Source organism: Sarcophilus harrisii, chromosome 3, assembly GCF_902635505.1.
Source record: "Sarcophilus harrisii chromosome 3, mSarHar1.11, whole genome shotgun sequence".
In the NCBI taxonomy this organism is placed as follows: domain Eukaryota; kingdom Metazoa; phylum Chordata; class Mammalia; order Dasyuromorphia; family Dasyuridae; genus Sarcophilus; species Sarcophilus harrisii.
This window is the reverse complement of record NC_045428.1, coordinates 601,126,812-601,145,049: the sequence shown is the minus strand read 5'-3', so window position 1 is coordinate 601,145,049 and position 18,238 is coordinate 601,126,812. Positions and strand designations below refer to the sequence as shown.

The 18,238-nt window shown below is 69.9% G+C and overlaps 3 protein-coding genes across 7 annotated transcripts; 2 read left to right on the top strand and 1 right to left on the bottom strand.

Moving 5' to 3' along the window:
* Positions 1–4: 4 nt before the first annotated feature.
* Positions 5–1,512, top strand: EMP3 (epithelial membrane protein 3; the record flags this gene model as incomplete). The annotated part of the gene is given in 3 exon segments (XM_031963459.1): positions 5–116; positions 319–459; positions 1,030–1,512. Coding segments are annotated over 3 exon segments (414 nt in total), but the record flags the coding sequence as incomplete, so codon positions are not given.
* TMEM143 (transmembrane protein 143) lies at positions 1,461–5,717 on the bottom strand. Of its 3 annotated transcripts, none has more exons than XM_031963453.1 (6): positions 5,162–5,717; positions 4,716–4,820; positions 4,429–4,611; positions 3,720–3,850; positions 2,899–3,178; positions 1,461–2,223 (listed from the first exon to the last, which is right to left on the bottom strand). In XM_031963453.1, the coding sequence occupies exons 1-6, from the start codon at positions 5,606–5,608 to the stop codon at positions 1,804–1,806; spliced, it is 1,566 nt and encodes a 521-aa protein (XP_031819313.1). In that variant the 5' UTR covers positions 5,609–5,717; the 3' UTR covers positions 1,461–1,803. The 3 variants fall into 3 exon arrangements, with proteins under 3 accessions (XP_031819313.1, XP_031819314.1, XP_031819315.1); XM_031963454.1 differs by having other exon boundaries at positions 5,339–5,717; XM_031963455.1 differs by having other exon boundaries at positions 5,378–5,717.
* SYNGR4 (synaptogyrin 4) lies at positions 5,358–12,581 on the top strand. 3 transcript variants are annotated; one of them, XM_031963457.1, is made up of 5 exons: positions 5,358–5,431; positions 7,374–7,530; positions 11,565–11,802; positions 11,989–12,128; positions 12,290–12,581. In XM_031963457.1, exons 1-5 carry the CDS (start codon positions 5,418–5,420, stop codon positions 12,500–12,502), a joined length of 762 nt encoding a protein of 253 aa, XP_031819317.1. In that variant the 5' UTR covers positions 5,358–5,417; the 3' UTR covers positions 12,503–12,581. The 3 variants fall into 3 exon arrangements, with proteins under 3 accessions (XP_031819317.1, XP_031819316.1, XP_031819318.1); XM_031963456.1 differs by lacking the exon at positions 5,358–5,431 and adding an exon at positions 6,242–6,353; XM_031963458.1 differs by lacking the exon at positions 5,358–5,431 and adding an exon at positions 6,380–7,198.
* Positions 12,582–18,238: the final 5,657 nt, after the last annotated feature.

The following is an 18,238-nucleotide window of genomic DNA, read 5'->3' as shown; positions in this document are numbered from 1 at the left end:
TCAGTCTTGGTGGATCCTCCCTGGAAATGACTCACTGAACCTCTGGAAGGAGTGTCTGAGCTACTCCAACCAGTCTGTGCCCGAGGTCTGGGTGTGCAGCAACGTCAGTGAGAACGGTGAGTGCCCCCTCCCGGCCCCCCTCTGCCCTGAGGATGGGGGGGGTCCTGGCCCCATCCCACAGCCCCCGGGGGCAGCCCTCGGGTTGCCAGGGGCACCGGCCCAGCCCCCTGCCAGCGAAGGAAGGGGCGGGTATGGGCCAGGTGCCCCCCAGTCCTGGCACACCCCCCCGTGGCTAAGGCCCCCCCCCCACCCCCCCAGGCTGGCTGAAGGCCGTGCAGGCGCTCATGGTGCTGTCCCTGGTGTTCTGCTGCCTCTCCTTCGTGCTCTTCATGTTCCAGCTCTACAACATGAAGCGCGGGGGCCTCTTCTATGCCACCGGCATCTGCCAGCTCTGCACCAGTGAGTGCCCGGGGTCACCGGGGAGGGGGGCACAGGGCAGGGGTCACCAGGCCCCTCATCTCCGCCCTGGGGGGTGGGCACAGGGCAGGGGTCACCAGCCCCTCATCTCCACCCTGGGGGGTGGGCACGGGGCAGGGGGCACAGGGCAGGGGTCACCAGCCCCTCATCTCTGCCCCTGGGGGGTGGGCACGGGGCAGGGGTCACCAGGCCCCTCATCTCCACCCTGGGGGGTGGGCACGGGGCAAGGGTCACCAGTCCCCTCATCTCCGCCCTGGGGGGTGGGCACGGGGCAGAGGTCACCAGCCCCTCATCTCCACCCTGGGGGGTGGGCACGGGGCAGGGGGCACAGGGCAAGGGTCACCAGGCCCCTCATCTCCGCCCTGGGGGGTGGGCACGGGGCACAGGGCAAGGGTCACCAGCCCCTCATCTCCGCCCTGGGGGGTGGGCATGGGGCAGGGGGCACAGGGCAAGGGTCACCTGTCCCCTCATCTCCGCCCTGGGGCCCGACGGGCCCCGGGGCTGCAGGGGGCATGGGGGGGCCCAGCTGATTCCCTCCCCTCCCCCCCGCAGGTGTGTCAGTGTTCACCGGGGCCCTCATCTATGCCCTGCACGTCAGGGAGTTCCACCATCCCGGCGGCTCCTTCGGCTACTGCTTTGCCCTGGCCTGGGTGGCGTTTCCCCTGGCACTGGCCAGCGGCATCATTTACATCCACCTGAGGAAGCGAGAGTGACCCCCGCCCGGCCCCGCCAGCCCAGCCTTCCCAAGCTACCCGCCCTGGGAGGGCCCGGCCCTGGAACCTCAGTCTCCCGCCCTGTGCAGTGGGCGAGAAAGCCGCCGGCCCCTGGCACTCGGTGCTCTGGCCGCCCAGCGGTCGGGGACTCGCCCCACTCCAGGCTCTGGCACCTCCTGGCCCCGGGCCCATCGCGGAACCCTCTGCCCCAGAATGGGAATCGCACCTTCCGCCCAGGCCCGTGGCAAGAACGAAATGAAACCGTATCTGTCAAGTGCTTAGCCTGCACACAGCAGGCGCTCTATAAATGCTTACTCCCCCAGCTCCCGCAGCCTCAGTCTAAGGTGGGGGGAGGGGGCGTGGCCGGCTCTGCCCAATCAGAGAACGCGGTCCTGGCGCGCTGGCTGGGAGGGGGATGGGGGGCCAGCGGGGAAGGGGCCCCGGCGCGGCCGGGAGAGGGCGCAGCGGGAGGTTCCGGAGGCCCGGGGGAACCAGGCCTCACTTCTTTGGGCGGCAGCGGCGGCCACGGCGGCCACGGGCGCAGGGACGGCTGTTGCACGGGGGGAGCCGGAGGTAGCATCGGCCCAGGCTGGGCGGCGGCCCCGGGACGGCCTCACTCGGCGCTCGGCGGCCTCCGGGGAGGCCCGGGGGGTCTCTGCCGCGGGGCGCCCGGGGAGGGGCTCTGGGTCAGGGCTTCCAGGTGCCCGAGGGCCCGGGCCCCGTTGAAGGTCACTTCGCAGCCCGTGCGGGCCAGGAGCCAGGCTTCCACCGAGTCCTGCAGCCACTTGGCGCTCTCTGGGGGAGGGGGGCGGGGGCCCGGGGAGCCGGGGCGGGGCGGGGGGCGCAGCTCACCCTCGGGGGGCCCCGGGCCCCGGCGCCCCATGAAGCTGTGGGCCAGCAGCACCTCCTTGGCGTGCTCCTCCTGGGCCCGCCGCACCAGGGCCGTGATCAGCTCCGAGTTGTTGGACGTGCTCCTGAAGTAGAGCATGTGCGCCAGCTCCAGGGCCTGGAGGTTCCGCCGCTGGCTGAACATCTGGGGGGAGGAGCCAGAGGGGAGGCGGGGCCGCGGGGGCCGGGCTAGCTGGGCCCCGCCCTCTGGCCGCCACCCTGGGGCTCCCCAGCGGCCCTGCCCCGCCTCCTGTGTCCCGGCTGCCTGCCCAGCCTCGGCTCCTCACGTGGGGCCCCCGGGCCCCTCAGGCCCCCGACTCCCAGCCCTGCACCCAGGTCCAGGGCAAGGGCCGGGGCATCAATCCCTGCTCCCAGCCCAACCTCCTGGAGGGCTCCATCGCCCCCAGGCGGCCCCCAGGGGGGCAGAGGTCACTGTCCTGGGGGGGCAGAGATCAGAGCATTCAAGGGGAATCCAGGGGGGCAGAGGTCACTGTCCTGGGGGGGCAGAGGGCGGGGCATCAATCCCGCACCCAGTCCAACCTCCTAGAGGGCTCCATCACCTCCAGGTGGCCCTCAGGAGGGCAGAGGTCACTGTCCGGGGGGGGGCAAAGGTCAGAGTATCCAAGGGGGCCCCAGGGGGCAGAAGTCAGAGCATCTTGAGGGAGCAGAGATCAGACTGGGGGGACCAGAGGTCAGTATCCAGGGGGCTACAGGTCAATATCCAGGGGGCCAGAGGTCAGAACATCTTGAGGGAGCAGAGGTCAGAGTGGGGGGGCCAGAGGTCAGGGTCCAGGCCCCTGGTCAGAGGCCCCGCGCTCACCTTGGAGGCTCGCCGCGCCATGAAGATGGTGAAGAACAGAAGCAGCAGGGAGGTGGCCACCTTGAGGTCGGAGAGCACCACCATGCCCACATTGACGAAGAACACCAGGCCGGAGGCCAGCAGCATCAGGTTGAGCAGGGCCCGCTGCAGGGGGGGCGTCCGCACCTTCAGCTCGGGCAGCAGCTGCTCCAGCCCCTCCAGGGGTGTGTCCTTGAAGCTCTTGAGCACCAGGTGCCCCCGCTTGGTGCGGGCCGCCACCACCACCCGCTTAAAGTAGCGCCTGGGCCCAAAGGCAGGGTCAGGGGGCTGCGGGCAGAGCCCACGCCCTCCTCCGGCCCAGCCGGCCCGAACATCAGAGGTCCCTTCCATCTCCGACCCTGCGGGGCTCTAGGCCGCGGCCCTGGCTCTGCCTGGGCCTCTGTCTGCTCTGAAAAAGGGAGGGGCTAGAACTAGGCCCTGGCCGGGTACCCTCCCCCTCCTGCTGGGTGCTCTGGCCTCTCTGACAGGGGGCTGGGGGCAGCACTGCCGGGCTCCAGGGCCCACCCGGGCATGGTCAGCTGCCCTTCCAAACTCAGGCCGCAGTCCAGGCATGTCCAGCTGTCCCCCCAAACTCAGGCCGCCCTCCCGGGCATGTCCGGCTGCCCCCCCAAACTCAGGCCACCCCCCTGGGTTTGGGCTCAGACTACCTCCCAACCAGGGGCCCCCCTCCGGGGCGTGTTCAGCTGCCCCCCAAACTCAGGCTGCCTTCCCGGGCATGTCCGGCTGCCCCCCCAAACTCAGGCCCCCCCTCCTGGGGCGTGGTCAGCTGCCCCCCAACTCACCGCTCAGCGGGAGGGGACTTGGTGAAGAAGCCCCGTTCAGAGCCCACTATGGACTTGCGGGGAAGCCGCCCCACTCGCTGGCCCAGGGCCCAGAACTGCATGTAAGCGTAGTGGTCCAGGTTGATGCTCACCTGTGGGGGGTAGGAGGGGGATGCGGGGCAGGGGGGAGGGGGGCAGGCCAAGCTCAACTCCCTGGCCCTGCCAGCAGCTGGGCCTCCCTCCCTTGCCCCCCAGCATCCCCGCACCACCCTCGGATTGCTCCCTCTCGGTCCTGCTCTCATTGCCTTGTGACCCCTGGGATGCAGCCTCCTGGGCCGGCCCTCTCACCCCCCCACCTTCTGGCCCCTCGCTCCTGCCCTGTGTCCCCCTTCGCAGCCCCCGGGAACGGCCCTGCGGGCCTCTGGCCCGGGCTCTCTCCTCCCTGGGTGCACTCGGTGCGGACGGCCAGGCCCAGCCGGCCCCCCCTGTGCTGGCATCTCGGAGGCAGGCCGGACCCGGCCTGGATGCCCCTGGGCGCTGCCCTCCCTGACGCCTGCCCCCACCCCGTGCCCGGCCTGCAGGCCCCACCTCGGTCCTGCCCACGGGCAGCACCTCCCGCAGGGCGGCTCTGGGACCCCACCAGATGCCAGGCCTCGGGCCGGAGCGCCCCCGGGGCCGAGGCCTGTGACCATGGGAGGGGGCTGGGCAGCCGCGGGGCAGGGGCCGCTACCTGGACCTCGTCTTGCGGGTGATGGACCACCAGGGCGAGGCCAAAGGGGCCCCTCCAAGCGGGTGCTGGCCTGGCAGCGGCTCCAGGGGCCCGCAGGGACCCCTGCCTGCTGGGACGCTGAGGGTCCGTGAGGGAGGGCTGCTCCAGAGTCTCGCGGTCAGGGTTGATGGGGCTGTACAGTGCCTGGAGGGAGGGGGGCCACCGGCTGACATCCCAGAGGGGCCGGGCCCAGACTTCTGCCCAGGAAGCCAAGCGCTGGCCAATGGCGGCCCCCGGGGGCTGCTCACCTGCAGCTGGGTCAGGGTGCAGTTATACTGATACAGGGTGCACAAGTCCACCTGGGCCGCAAACTCCAGGAGCGCAGCCTTGGCCGAGGGCCCCGAGTGAAACTCCTGCAGGAAGCCACATTGGGGACCTTTCCTGCCACAGGCCTGCCCTCCCCTCAGCCCTGGGTCTCCTTCCCAGCTGGGGGGGGGGGGGGTCTGCTGCCCTTGGGGGGGTATCTGCTGCCCTCAGGGAACCTTCCCCAGCTGGGAGGGAGGGGTCTGCTGCCCTCAAGGGCTCCTCCCCTACTGAGGTGGAGGAGAGGGTCTGCTGCTCCAGGGGATGGTGGGAGTTGTAGTTCCCTGGCAGATGCCCAGCAAGCAGAAACTCCATTTTATTTCCCTTCCCTTCTCCCACCCCCAAAAGGAGAGACGCGTAATGTCCCCAGAACCTGCGCAGTTCAACATACTAGAGTTTTCCGCCCCTCGCAGCAAGAGGGAAGGGTGAGGAGGGAGGGAGTACTGCCCCAGAGCATGCCGGGAGCTGTAGTTTTCTGGCAGAAATTCCTCAGCATGAGCTGGGAACCACAACTCCCAGCATCCTCTGGGGGGCACTCCAGCCCCAGGGAGGGGGAAAGCGTGTTTACAGCCTGGGAGCGGCCGGAACTTGTAGTTCCCCGGGTGACCTGCAGGAGGAGCTGCAGCAGCTGGTCCTTGGAGAAGGGGATGAAGCGCTCCTGGTACTGCTGGGCCCAGTTCCGGGGCTCCGTGGGGTTCCACATCTTCCGATACTCCCCCATCTTGGTGGTCAGGGAGGAATGGGGCCGGGAGGCGGCCCCGGGGCCGCAGGGCCCCGGCGCGGGCCGCAGGCAGCCCCGCCCCCCGGCCCCGCAGGCTGTTCGGACGATGCGGAGCATGCTGGGCCCACGCCCTGAGGGGGGAGGAAAGGCAGACTGGCAGCGCAGGCGCCACAGGCCAAAGCCGGGGAGGCTCGGGGAGGGCGAGGCCCCAAGTCGCGCCCTCCTCCCCCAGTGACATCCCGACTCCTGGCTGAGGGTTCGAGCCCCGCCCACCGCCTGCCTAGGACCTTCTCCCGCACCCCAGAGGGCGCCGAGTCGGGGTCAAAGGTTCCCCCGCAGCGCACGCTCCGGGGCGGGCGGATCCGGGAAGTCGTGGAAAGGATCTGGATGCGCCCAGGCCGGGGGGTCACCCAAAATTTGATTGAGGCCCCTGCCCCGAAAGGTTCTTCCTCCCCACCTTGGGTTGGTTTTCATTGAGCCTGGCGCATGCAGGGCTAAAGCCGGGCGCCAGGGGTGGCCCTTTATTCGAGGAGCGACGCATGGGGAGTGGGGGCAGGCCTCCTGGAGGTGGTTTTCTCGCTATGCGCCTATGGAGGGGCGGGGGAGGAGGGGGGGAAGGGTTCTGGGGAGTGAGCTCAGACTTTCCTCTAGGGACTTCCCTGGGGAGAGAGAGGGGACGAGAGGTAAGGTCTGGTTGCGAACAGCCCAAAGCCGACGATGTTCGGGGGGGGGCCGGGCACGCCCCCCAACGGCTTCCGAGGCCCCGCCCCCGTCCCTCAATGAGAGGGCGTGTGTCTAGGGGGCGTGGTCTCCTTTCGGCCAATAGGCTTTCGACGCGCGGAGAGGAAAAGGCGGGAAAAAGGCGGGTCTTGGGGAAAAAGCTGCTGGGGCAGGGAGGTGGGGGGAGGGGCAAGAGGGAAGGTGAGGGGGAGGACCCCCCACTTCTGAGGGGAGACCCCAGTTCTTGAGGAAAATCCCCCCGTTTCAGGAGACTTCCCTCTATTCTGAGACGATCCCCTCTCCCTTTTCAGAGGAGTTTCCCCCAAATCTGAGGGGGAGGCCCCCCTTTCCTAAGGAGAGTCACTCCCCGATTCTGAGCATCCCCTCCAATTCTGAGGGAAGACCACAGTTCTCAGAAGAGAAACCCCTAGTTCTGAGGTGGAGACCCACCTTTTCTGAGGAGATGACAGGGAGACTTCCCATTTCCTGACGAAAGCCCCCCCAATTCTGAGTAGAAAACGCCATAATTCTAACAGAAAGACCCCGTCTTCGCAGATCCCCACATTTTTCTTTCCGGAGGAGGCTCCCCCAGTTCTAAGGATGGATCTGCCAGTATGAGGGAGAGTCCTCTTCCTGGAGCGGGGTCCCCCCACTTCTGAGCCACACCCTCTCAAGAGGGATCACTCAGTTCTGAAGGAAACTTGCTCTGGGAAGAACTGAGGTGGAAACCCCCCATTTTTGAGAGAGTGCCCTCAAATCTCCCCCGAGTCCCCCCTGCCCCCCTTCTGGGGCAGAGCCCCCCGTACTGAGGCAAAGACGCCCCTTCTGCGTTAACCCCCCACTTGGAAGGGCAGACCGCCCTTTCTGGAGGGAAAGTCCTTTATTCTGGAAAGCTTATCTACCAGTTTGGGGAGACCTGTTAAGAAGAGGTATCCCTCCCTTGTGTGGGGGAAGACCCTCTTCTGAAGAGATAGCCTCAATTCTGTGGTGGGTACTCCTCATCCGAAAGAAGTGCCTTCCAATTCTGGGGCTCCTGGCCTCCATTTCCGGCTAGCGCCCCCTCCCCTCCCCCCTCCCCTCCCTGCCCCTTCCTCTTCGGGCTCCAAGCCCCCACTCAGCCCGGCGTGACCTTTGCCCCTTCTCTCTTTCTGCCGCGCCCCAGCTTTGGCCATCTGTGTCCGAGCGAAGGGAAGACCCCCGCCGCCGGCGCCGAGAGAAGGGCCGACATGTACGTGCCCGAGAGCCTGCACGACCTGGCCGACAGCGAGGTGGTCCAGTTTGTGAAGAAGCCCAAGACTATATCGCGGATCTTTGCCGGGGTGAGGCCCGGCCCGATGCCCGGGCGCTGGGAGCCGCCGGGGCCTTCTCCTTCCGGGGGCCTTGGCGGGTTCCGAGGAAGGTCGGGGGCGAGGCCCCGGGGCGCTGCCTGAGATGCCCCTGGGTGGGGACCTTTTCTCTCACCCCCTGCACTCTGTGCCCAGTGGGGGCCCCCGGGCCCCTTTGGGTTGGCCCTGGGCCCCCTTTTGGGTTAAAGGCCCCCGGGGGTAAACCCCCCCGCCCGCCCCGCCCCGGAAAGGGGGGTTTTTTGGGGGTGGGTAAATTAAGGGCCCGCCGGGGGCCCGGGCCCCCGGCCCATCCAGGGGAAAGGGGGCCCGGGGCCGCCGGGGCCCCCAGGCCCGGGGGGCTTCCCCCCTGGGGTTCCCCCTCCCTTTCACAACCGGGCGAAGGGGGCCCAGGGGAGGGCACCCGAAGGGGCTTCCCCAAAGGTGGCGGTGAAAGGGGCCCTGGCCAAGGCGGCCTCCCGGGAATTCCCTGGGAGGGGGCCCCCTTGGGCGGGAAGGGAAAGGAAACCGGAAGGGATGGAAGTGGGGGAAATTTGGGAATTTTGTTGTTTGGGAAATTTGGGGCCTGGGGAGAAGGGCCGCTTTGGGAGGCCCGAATGGAGATTTGGGCCCGGGGATGGGGCCTGAGCAGGGGCGGTTACGTCACCGCAGCGGGGGGGATGTGCACAGGAGACGCCAAGGCTCGGCCTGGGACAAGAGGCCCAAGGGAGCCCAGCGCAGGAGGGGCGGAGGCCGGGCGACAGAGGGGTTTACCTGGTCCGCTGGGGTCTCCGGAACAGGCGCTGGGGCCTACAGATACGCCCCAAAATGAGAAGGAACCCGGGTCGCGGTGAGGCGACGACGGAAGGGAGGCCCAGAGGGAGAGCAGGAAGAAGCGAGGAGGGCGCGGAGGGAAGGAGCCCGGGGCCCGGGGCGCAGAACGAGTCCGCAGGAGACGAAGGGGCCAAGGGGTCGGAGGGGATGGCTGAGGGTTTGCCCGGGCGAGGGCGGGCGGAGCCGGGGGAGGGGGCTTTTTGGGAGCAAGAATGGGGGAGAGATGTGGGGAGGCGGGCGCCAGGGGGGAGTGGGCCGGAAATGAGGGAGCCGGGGACACAAAGGGAGGGAAGATAATTGAGGAGGGAGGAAGAGAGAGGGGCTGCGGTGGGGGGGAAGAAACCAGAGCAAATGGAGGGGAGCCGGCCCAAAGTCAGAGGGGTAGGGGCTGAGGGCGGGGAAGAAGCTGGAGGAGGGAAAGGCCTGGCCCAGGGAGGGCGGTTTCGCTGGGCACGGGGTCAGGAGCTCCTCAGGCCCATTTAGTGACGCGGAGTGGGGCAGCGGGGCAGGGAGGCAGGCGGCTGGCCCGAGGCCGCCTGTGAGTTGGCATAAGTCACAGTCCCCGGGGCCAGGGCTCAGGGTCCTACTGGGTCACCCGGCAGTCAAGGCTGGGAAGAGACCGGACAGTGAGGGAGGAGGCCAGGCCAGGGGAGGGACATGGCGCCCAAGGGGGGGCCCGAGGCTGGCACCCACAGTCCTGACCAGCATCCAGGCAGGCAAGGGCAGCCGGAGTCGGGGAGCCCAGGGAGAGGGCAGTCGGGCTGGAGGGGAAGCCTGGGGGCCGGACAAGCTGGGACTGGGCCCCGGGGACCGGCCTGACCCAGAAATCTGGCCGGGGGGGCCAGCAGAGAGCTGAGAGGGGGCCAAGCCCGGCCTGGGCCCTGGAGAGGCCGGGAGGAGGAGGCTAGCTGGGGAGCTGGGGGAGGACAGGGACACGAGCAGGGGGAGGGGCCAATAAAGGCAGGTCCAAAGTCCCCAGGCTGTGGGGCCGCCTGCCGGGCACACCCTGCCGCTAGCTGGGCACACCTGGCATATGGTGCCCCGGCCACGTCCCCAGTTAGAGGAGGAGACAAGAAGGGCCTTTCCTTAGCTGAGCCCATGCCCAGGGGCCACTCCCCGAAGTAGGGCTTGGCTGCCCCCGGCCTTAGGCCAGGCCCCCCAACCCCAAACGGGCCGTGGGTGGGCAGCCTCAGAGCAGGTGGAGGGCCTGGGCTCTGGGCACAGAGAGCGCCAGCAACACAGCAGCTCTTTGATAGGTGCCCACTGGGCATTCGAAGAGCTGCAGCTCTGAGTGGGCTGCAGGGCGCGCAGGGAGGCTCTGCTACCTTCACAGCCTCCCTGCAGCCCCAGAGCAGCCAGGCCTCTGAGATTGCGCCGTCGGGGCAGGCACCGGGACAGCGAGGGGCAGGAGCCCGGCCCAAGGGGAACAGAGATGGGCATCCCCCCTTCCCTTAGATGACCCGGCTGATTCAATTGGAACTGAGTCAGATGACATCCCGTCTGAGGCCCCCGGGGGGTTACCGGGCTGCAGCTCCCGCCCTCCCAGAGGCTGGCACGTGGCTCCCGTCACAGATAAGGGAACCGAGGCCCCGAGATGACGGACTCACCCCGCCAATGGGCGCCCGGCTCCTTGCCCTTTGCTGCTCGCCACCATGTTCTTGAGGAGCCCCTCTGAGCACTCCCACTTGGGACTAGGAACAGGGAAGGGGGGAGAGGCCCGGGTTTGGGGGAGGCCGGGGCACATAATGGGCAGAGGGAGAGGTAGTCTCCAGGGCATTAGCCTGGCTTTGGGGGCACTGACCCTGGCAGGGGCACACACAGCTCCCCAGGCTCGCGGCTCGCGGGGGTCCGAGGTGACCGTCTGGGTGCTTTTCACCCCTGGGGGTCCAGGCAACTCCCCCCATACGCAGCCAGCCTTCGCCTCCCTGGTGCCCCTGGGACAGGCCCCACGGCGGGGGCTGAGAAAGGCTGGTGTCAGTCCACAGGCAGCCAAGGCCCCCAACATCTGAGGCAGTTGAACAGTCCCTCCTCTGGGAGGCCTTGGACAAGGAGGACTGTAGTGGGTGTGAGGAGGAGCCTGGGAGCAGCGCCTGGCCGGCCCTCCCGGAGGGAGGCACTTGTCAGGTTGGGGTTCTGAGGAGGAGGCTGAAGGAAATGAGGGACCTTGGGTTCCGGGAGCCCAGCCGGGCCCTCCGGAATTCAGGGCCGCCTCTGCCCAGCTCTCATCTTCCTTCAAACCGCCCTCCGAGGGGCAGCCAGGGGGCACAGCGGAGGGAGCACCAGCCCTGAAGTCGGGAGGGCCTGGGCCCAAATGTGACACTTCCTGGCTGGGTGACCCTGGGCAAGTCACTACACCCCAACTGTCTCAGCAAAAACCCCCCCAAGCTCTCCAAGAACCTCTCACGGCGCTTCCACTGCAGGGTCCCCTTTCGGCCTTCACCACCCTCCTCCCGCCCTGCCGGCTCCCAGAGCTTCGAGGGGGGCTCCACTCCTGCCTTGGGCCCTTAAAGCCCCACCCCCGGCCTCCCGCCTCCAGGCCATCTTGGCGCCCTCCACCTGCTTTCTGCAAGAGGCCTTTCCTGGCCCTCCCTGGCCTCAGCCCTGCCCCTTGGAGAAGGCCCCCACCTGGCACACAGTAGGCACACAGGAGCAGGGCTGCTGCGCCCAGAGCAGTGGGGGGCGCCTTCAGGGGAAGTCGGGCGAGGGGCTGGTCTGGGAGCTCGGCCTCCAGCACGTGGCTGTCCCTGAGCCTCATCCCGCCAGGTCCTGGCGCTGCCCGGGAGCTCTGAGACACAGCGAGAAGGCGGGGCCGCACATCCTGGGCACTGCCCCGGGCTCTGGGGAGGCTCAGGACTCCGCAAATCGCCAGGGCAGGCCCCGGAGCCCAAGGTTGTGGGGATGTCTGGAGGGAAAGAGGCAGCCCAGCCCGGTTGTCTGGGGGCCCTTCCCCCAGAAACCCTCCAGTTCCCCTTGTCTCTCCACCTTCAACCTTTGCTCTGGGGTCCCAGCCCCTGGGGGAAGGGGAGGCTGGAGTGGAAGCCAGTGCCACGGCAAAAGGGCCAAGTGAGGGGGAGGTGCCACTGGGAGTTCCTGTGACCCCCAGCGAGGGTCTGTGACGCCCAGCGAGGGCCCGTCACCCACCAGGGAGGGCCCGTGACCCCCGGGAGTGCTTCACCCTCAGCTCCTGCTCCCTCCAGGTCTTCTCACTCATTGTCTTTGCCACGCTGCTGACGGATGGCTACCAGAACCTGGCCACCTCCCCGCAGCTGCACTGCGTCCTCAATGACAACGCCGTGGCCTGCAGCTTCGCGGTGGTGGCCGGCCTCCTGGCCTTCCTGGGCTGCCTCCTCTTCCTCACCCTGGACACCCTGGTGGCCCGCATCAGCAGCACCCGCCTGAAGACCACGGTCCTGCTGCTGGATTTCTCCATCTCTGGTAGGGGTTCCCTGGGCCCGGCCCCCTCGCCTCTGGCCTGGCCAAGACCACGCACGGCCTGCTCCCCCGGGGTAAAGATGAGCTTGAGGGGAGTGGGCGGCCCGGCACCCCCAGGGGCCCCCACGATCACAAGGCTGGGGCGGGCGGCCCGGCCAGCCCTGACCCCTGTCCCCTCTGCTCTGCCAGTCATCTGGGTCGGAGTCTGGTTCGTGGGCTTTTGTTTCCTGGCCAACCAGTGGCAGCGCTCGCCCCCTCACCGCTACCTTCTGGGCAACAGCAGTGCCAAGGCGGCCATCGCCTTCTCCTTCTTCTCCATCCCTGTGTGGGTAAGACCGGGACGGGGGCCCGGGGCGGGACGAGACCCTGGGGGGGGGCCCAGAATTGTGCCGGGCTTCACGGGGCGGCAGGAGCGGGGGCAGAGGGCCCCCTGGTGCCCCCCAGCCCGGGACTCGGCCCCACTGACCTGTGGCTCACTCCCTGCCCACAGATGGCCCTGGCCTACCTGGCGCTCCAGGACCTCCGCAGCGACCCGCCCGTCCCGTACAAGCGCTCCCTGGATGAGGGGGGCGTGGCCCTGACCACCCTGTCCTCGGGCACCACCACCATGGGCCCCAACAGCCTGGGCTACCCGGGCTCCATGCCGCCCCCGTACCCCACCACCCCCAAAACCGCTCGCCTGGCCATGATGAACGACAATTGAGGCGCCGTGCCGATCTCCCTCAGTTATTAAAGAGACTTGCTCTTCCTCCCACGGAGGTGTTTGAGAAAAGCCCAGCCTGCCCGCCTCGTCTCAGGGAAGGGGGCCGTCGAGGGGACGTGGGGACGGGTGGGGGGAAGGCACGCGGGCAGAGGCCGCCAGCCTGGCCCGGCCATGTTCCCCTCCGCCCTGGAGGGCTTTGAGGGGCCAGCCGCAGAGGTTGCCCCTCTGGGTGGGGGTGGGGAGGTTCCTTGGAACCCCCCGAGAGCGGTCACTAAAGGGGGGCAGGGTCCCTCCCCAGGCCGGACAACAGGGGCAACAAGTTCATTTTTGTCTTTATTTCAAGTGAACGAGGTTAACCATCAATTCTGTACAAAAATGGGGCCTGGCCCCTCGCCTCCCGCCCCTCGCCCCTGGACCAAAAAACTGACCAAAAAGATATAAAAGACGGAGGGGAGAAGTCCCCCGGCACCCCCTCGGATCCAGAAAAAGCCAGAGGAGGGGCCCGGGGGGGGAAGGGGCTGATTTTAAAGTCCCGGGGGGAAGGGTGGGGGGCAGGGGAGGGCCCCTTGACTTTAAAAGCAAGGCCCCGAGGCCGGGCCTTTTAAGGGAAAAGAGGGGGGCCCGGGGGGGAAGGAAGCCCCTGCCAAAGGCCCCCCCAGGCCAGCCTACCCTTTGGGTGGGGAGGGAGGGGAAAAGGGGGGCAAGGGCCCCCTTGATTTCAAAAGCCCCCTGGTGGCAGTCCTGGTTGAGCCCCCGGGGGCGCCCCCCCCGGGGGCCCGGGGGATTTCCGGCCCCCGGGCTTCTTCCCCCAAGACTGGGGGGAGGGGAGGGTCAGAGGGGGGAGGAAAAGAGCCCCCAGCCCGCCCCGGGGAGCCCCCGGCCGCCCGGGGTGAGAGGGGGGTGCAGGAAACCCGGCCGGGCCGGGAGAGGGGGGGGAAGCCCTCAAACTTAGCCCGGGATTTGAAGGGAAATGGTGGGCCCCAGGGCAAAAGGAGTGTGGTATGCTCCCTTTTTTTACCAGGGGGTGGGGCAAGGATGGCCACCCGCCCGGTGAGGAGGGAGCCGGGGGATTGGGGGGCCGGGCGGGCTGCCAGGGCCGGTAGGGGCCCCCAGCCCCCCGGGGGAAGGGCCGGGGCCCCGGCCCGGGGCGGGCCCCGCCCGGGGAGCTCGGCCCTCCCCAGCCCCCAATTTTGCCGAAACCCAAGATCCTGGGGCCCCTGGGGAACTCCCCCAGCAAAGGGCTTGCCCCAGGTCCCAACTTGCACCAGGGGGAAACAGGGTTGGGAGGGGCCCCCCTCCCCCGGGCCCCAGGTTAGGCCCCTGGGTTTCCCCAACCCCTGGTCCCCAGGTCCGCCCCCCCAACCCCCTCCCACGCCCCCCCCAGCCCCCCGGCCCCACCTCCCAAGCCCCCCGCCCCCCCAGACCCCCACCCCGCCCCCCCCCCCCAACCCCCCCCGCCCCACCCCTCCCCAACCCCTCCCCTCCCCCCCCAGACCCCCCCACCCCTCCCAACCCCCCCCAACCCCCCTCCCAAAACCCCCCCCCCCCCCCTCCCCCTCCCCACCCCCCAACCCCCCCCCACCCCTCCCAACCCCTCTCCCCCCAACCCTCCCCCCAAAACCCCTCCCCCTTCCCCTCCCCAAAACTCTCCCTTCCCCAACCCCTCCCCCCCCCTTCCCCCCAAGTCCCCCACCCCTTCCCCTCCCCCCCCCAACCCCCCCCACCCAAACTTTGAAATTTTGGAGAAAATGGGGCAGAAAAAAACAAACAACACCAAACTTTCCCCTTCCCGAGGGCCCAGCTCAACCCCCCCCCACTCCGGCCCCCGCCGCAGGCCCTAACCAGGGGCCCCAGCACCTAAGGTCCCGGGCTGGGCCCCTTTAAACCCGGCCCCTGGGGGCTCAGGGCCGGGGCACACCCCCCTCCCGGCGGGCCCCCCCCCCCCGCCCCGGTTTCCCCCCCGGGGGGCGGAGCCTTGGGAAGGGGCCCCTCCCCCAGGGCCCATCCCCTTCCGGCTTCCTCCCTCCCCACCGGCCTCCAGAAAGGCCTCCGAAACCCCCCCCCCCGCCGCCCCCCCCGCCCTCCCGGCCAGGGAGGGACTTCCAGATCTTGAGGAGCAGCAGGGATGGCCAGGAGGTGGGAGGGTCCCCCAGGAATCGGAAGGGTTCATGGCCGGGGCCGGGGGCCGGGGCCAGGGCCGGGGGGCTCCCCGTCCGGTCAGGGCCGCGGGGGCTCCCGGCGAGGGCCCGGCTGGCGGGAGGCGGCGGCGGCGGCGGCGGCGGAGCGGCGAAGGCGGGGGGCGGGGAGGGAGGAGGGAGGCACCGCCCCCCGCGGGAGGAGCCAGTCGGCAGCCCGCGCCCCCTCCCCGCGGCCCGGCCCAGGGGCCCCAAGGCGGGCCGGGGTCCCGGAGGGGGCGCCGGCCCCGAGGTGTTCCCCAGTCCCGGTGTCTGGGGCACCCCAGGGGGTCCCGGGGCCCCCGGCGGGGGCAGGAGTCCGGGCCCTGGACGTGCGGGTCCCCCTCGGGAGGCGAGGCTCCCCAGAGTGCGCGGCTTCTTCAGGGGGCCGGGCCGGGCAGGGGGGGCCGTGAGGCCCAGGGCTCGGGCCCCCCCGGGGGGAGTCCTGGGGAACGCAGCCCGAGGCGCCCAAGCGGGGTCCGCCCCCTCCCCTCCATCTCCTCAGCGGCCGGCGGGGGTCCCGAGGACCGCCCCCCCCCCGGGGGGGGGGGCGCTGGAGGGATCTTCCCCGCCTCTAGCGCTCCTGCCCCCGGCGGCCACAGCCGGGGTCCCCCCTCCAAGCCGAGGGTCCCCCCGCCCCCCCGGGCCCCTGCAGGGAGGGCCGGGCTGTCTCCGCGAGAGGGGCGGACGCGGGCTGAATGTTAATCACCCCGCGAGTCTGTTCCAGCCAGCGCGTCCCTCTCCCCCTCCCTCCCCTCCCGCTCGGGCGCGGGCTCCTTCCCAGCCGCCCGCCCCCCGCCCCAGCCTAGGTGTGCGGCAGGCGGGCGGCGGGAGGCTCGGTCCGGTCTGTCTGCCTGCCCGACTCGGTCCCGGCCCCGGCGGCGGGGGGGCCGCGGGGGGGCCGCTCTGCGGGCTCGGCGTCTCCTCTCCGGCGCGGCCAGGTGGGTGTCGGCGAGTCCGTCCCGCGGGGGCTGGGGGGCTCCGGGGGGTCATCGTGCGTGTGTAGGGGCGGGAGGCGGGCGCTTCCGCCCTTCCTCCCGGGTTCTTCCGTCCCTCCCCCGCCCCCCCAGCGTCCGCCTGTACCTGGGGCTCTCGGGCTGGGGCCCGGCCGCCCCTCCCCTCCCCTCTGTCTGTCTGTCTTCGCCCCCAGCGTCCCGTCTGGCCTGGGGCTCTCGGGCTGGGGCCCGGCCGCCCCTCCCCCTCCGCCGTCTGTCTGGCGGCCGCGTCTGGCGGCCGCGGCCTGGCTCCGGCCGCTCTGGGCGCCCCGGGCGGGCGTCCGTCCTTGGGGCCGGCGTCTGTCCGCGCCGGGCCCCCGGGCTGTGCGTGCCCGTGAGTGTGTGGGCCAGCGTGAGTGTGCGGGAGAGCCGGAGGGGAGGGGGCGCGGGGAATCCCCGGGAAGCCGGGCTGTGCGTGCGCCCGGGCCGGGAGACGGGCCGCCAGGCGGCTCCCGCCGAGGTGACCCCGACAGACGGACGGGGGCGGGGCCGGCCGCGGGGAGGGAGGGGCGCCCGGGCAGGTGAGCCGGGATCCCCCGGGTGAGGGCCCCCTGGCCCGCCGCATCGGGGCGCTTCCCGGCCCCGTACTTCAGCCTCCCGGGCTGGGCCCCCACCTGAAGCCCTGGGGGCCGCGGCCCTGAGCCCCTCACCTGCCGTGTCCTTCTAGAGCCTGACCGGGCCCCTGGGCCGGCCCTCGTCGCTCCCCTCCCCCACGACACAGCAGGGTCATGAAAAGGTAAGGCCAGAGGAGGGGGCTGGGGGGGACCCCAGACCCAGGAGGGGCAGAGGGCGCCGGAGCCGGGCTGGTTTCCCTCCCCAGCTGTAGGGCTCCCTGTGCCCCTGCACACACACCCCCCGCCCCCTCCCAGCCCCCCACTTCCTCAACCCTCGGCCCTTGGCCCCTTCCCTCCTTGGCCCCATTTCTCCTCCTTGGGTTCCCTCTTTCCCTCCCTCTCCCTCCACGTCCTTCTGTCCCTTTGCATGGCTCCCCTGCCCGGCTCCTGCTGGCTCTCCCTGGCCCTCATCCCTCCCCCTCCCTCGCTGCCCAGCCTGTCTTCCTTGGCCCTTTCCTCAGTCTCTGTCCCTCCCCAGCTCCCCATTTCTCCTTCCCCTCCCCCCTTCTCCCTGGCCCCTCTCCCTCCCCATCCCACCTCCTCCCTCCCTCCCTCCCTCTCCTCCCAGGCTCCATCCCCTCCCCTCAGCCTCTGTCCCTGTTCCCACGGCCTGTGACTCTGCTCTTCATCCTGCTTACAAGGCCCTGAAGGTCGTGAGGCCCCGGCCCCGGGCCCGGACACCCCCCCCCCACGAGCCTGCGGCCCGAGGAAGTCCAGGCCTGCCCTCCCCCTTCTCATCCCTGGGTCTGGGACCGTGCGGGGTGGGGGGGGGGGAGAGGAACTGTCTGCGGCAGTGCGGCGGAGAGGCCCCGGTGCGGGCGCAGCTCGCTGGGCCCTGACCCGCCAGCAGGGCCTCTGTCCGGTTCAGCACCGGCTCACTGCCCGCCAGCTCCCCTCCCTCCTCTGCAGTGCTGGGCTGGGGGGGATGGGACGGCCCTGGAGGGGAGCGCGAGCAGCCGTCTCCCAGAGGGAAGGAGACCAGGGGTGGAAATCAGTCTCAGAGGCTTGCCTGCCCCTTGGGGGGGTGGGAAACCCCCGCTTTGGGGGATTGGACGGGGTGGGGGTGGAGGCTGGGTCCGAAGCTCGAGGTCTCAGAAGGGGCGGGGGCCTGGGTCCTCGAGGGGCCAGGGCGCACGTCCCGGGGGCTCCGAGGCTCGGGGTCCCTGCTCAGTTTAAGCGAGGCAAGGGAGGGCCAGATGCTCCTTGGGGGCCCCTTGTCCCCGTGGCTCTAGAACTGGAGCCAGATTCAGGGGTTCCCGAGCTGGTGGGGACCGGGCCCCCCCATCAGTTCTGTGCTTAGGGTGGGGGGGAGGGAAGGGCAGGAAGAGGAAGGAGGGAATGCAGGGAAGGGGAGAGATGACTTGGAGGGGGGTGAGCCCCACGGGTTAACAGCTGTGGGTTATTTTGGGGTGGAGGCTGGGGGTGCTATTCTGGGCACTAATCAAGCCAAGAGCTAATGATGGCAGGGAGGAGGAGGAGCCCCCCCAGCCCCTGGCCCCCGTGCCAGGAAAGGGGGGCCTGCACCCGGGCAGAGGGCAGGGCCTCCCCTCTCCATCCTCCCCCAGCTGTCAAGCCTGCTGCCATGGCAACCCGTGGGGATACTGACAGCCATCCAGGCTCAGGTTCCCCTCGGGGAAGCAGGTGGCCAGGCCCCGGCCCCTGCCCCCTCAGGGATCCAAGCCTCTGGAACCCCAGTCCTGCCTCCTCGGGGACCCAGGCGTTCAGAGCCCAGCGAATGCCCTTCTGGGAGCCGGGTACCCGATATTCCGGGCTTCCCAAGGCCCAGGTCCAGCAGCAGGGACAGGAAGAGGACTCCGTGTTCCCTCCAATTTGCTAAATTGCTCTGGGCTGGCAGCCAGTGTCCCCCTCCCCTCCGAGTCTCGATGGCTACAGCTGTACCCCTCAGCCTCCCCTCCTAGCCCTCAGCCCTAGGGCGGCCGGGACCGGGGTGGG

Bases quoted from the DNA above. Each gene is read 5' to 3' on its own strand.
- TMEM143 (XM_031963453.1), bottom strand. From the start codon at position 5,608: ATGCTCCGCATCGTCCGAACAGCCTGCGGGGCCGGGGGGCGGGGCTGC. The intron at 4,821-5,161 runs GTATGTTGAACT...GGCTTCCTGCAG, and splicing joins GCGAGGGGCGGAAAACTCTA to GAGTTTCACTCGGGGCCCTC. The intron at 3,851-4,428 runs GTAGCGGCCCCT...TACCCCCCACAG, and splicing joins ACCCGCAAGACGAGGTCCAG to GTGAGCATCAACCTGGACCA.
- SYNGR4 (XM_031963456.1), top strand. From the start codon at position 6,271: ATGAGAGGGCGTGTGTCTAGGGGGCGTGGTCTCCTTTCGGCCAATAGG. The intron at 6,354-7,373 runs GCGGGTCTTGGG...GCCGCGCCCCAG, and splicing joins GAGGAAAAGGCGGGAAAAAG to CTTTGGCCATCTGTGTCCGA. The intron at 11,803-11,988 runs GTAGGGGTTCCC...CTGCTCTGCCAG, and splicing joins GCTGGATTTCTCCATCTCTG to TCATCTGGGTCGGAGTCTGG.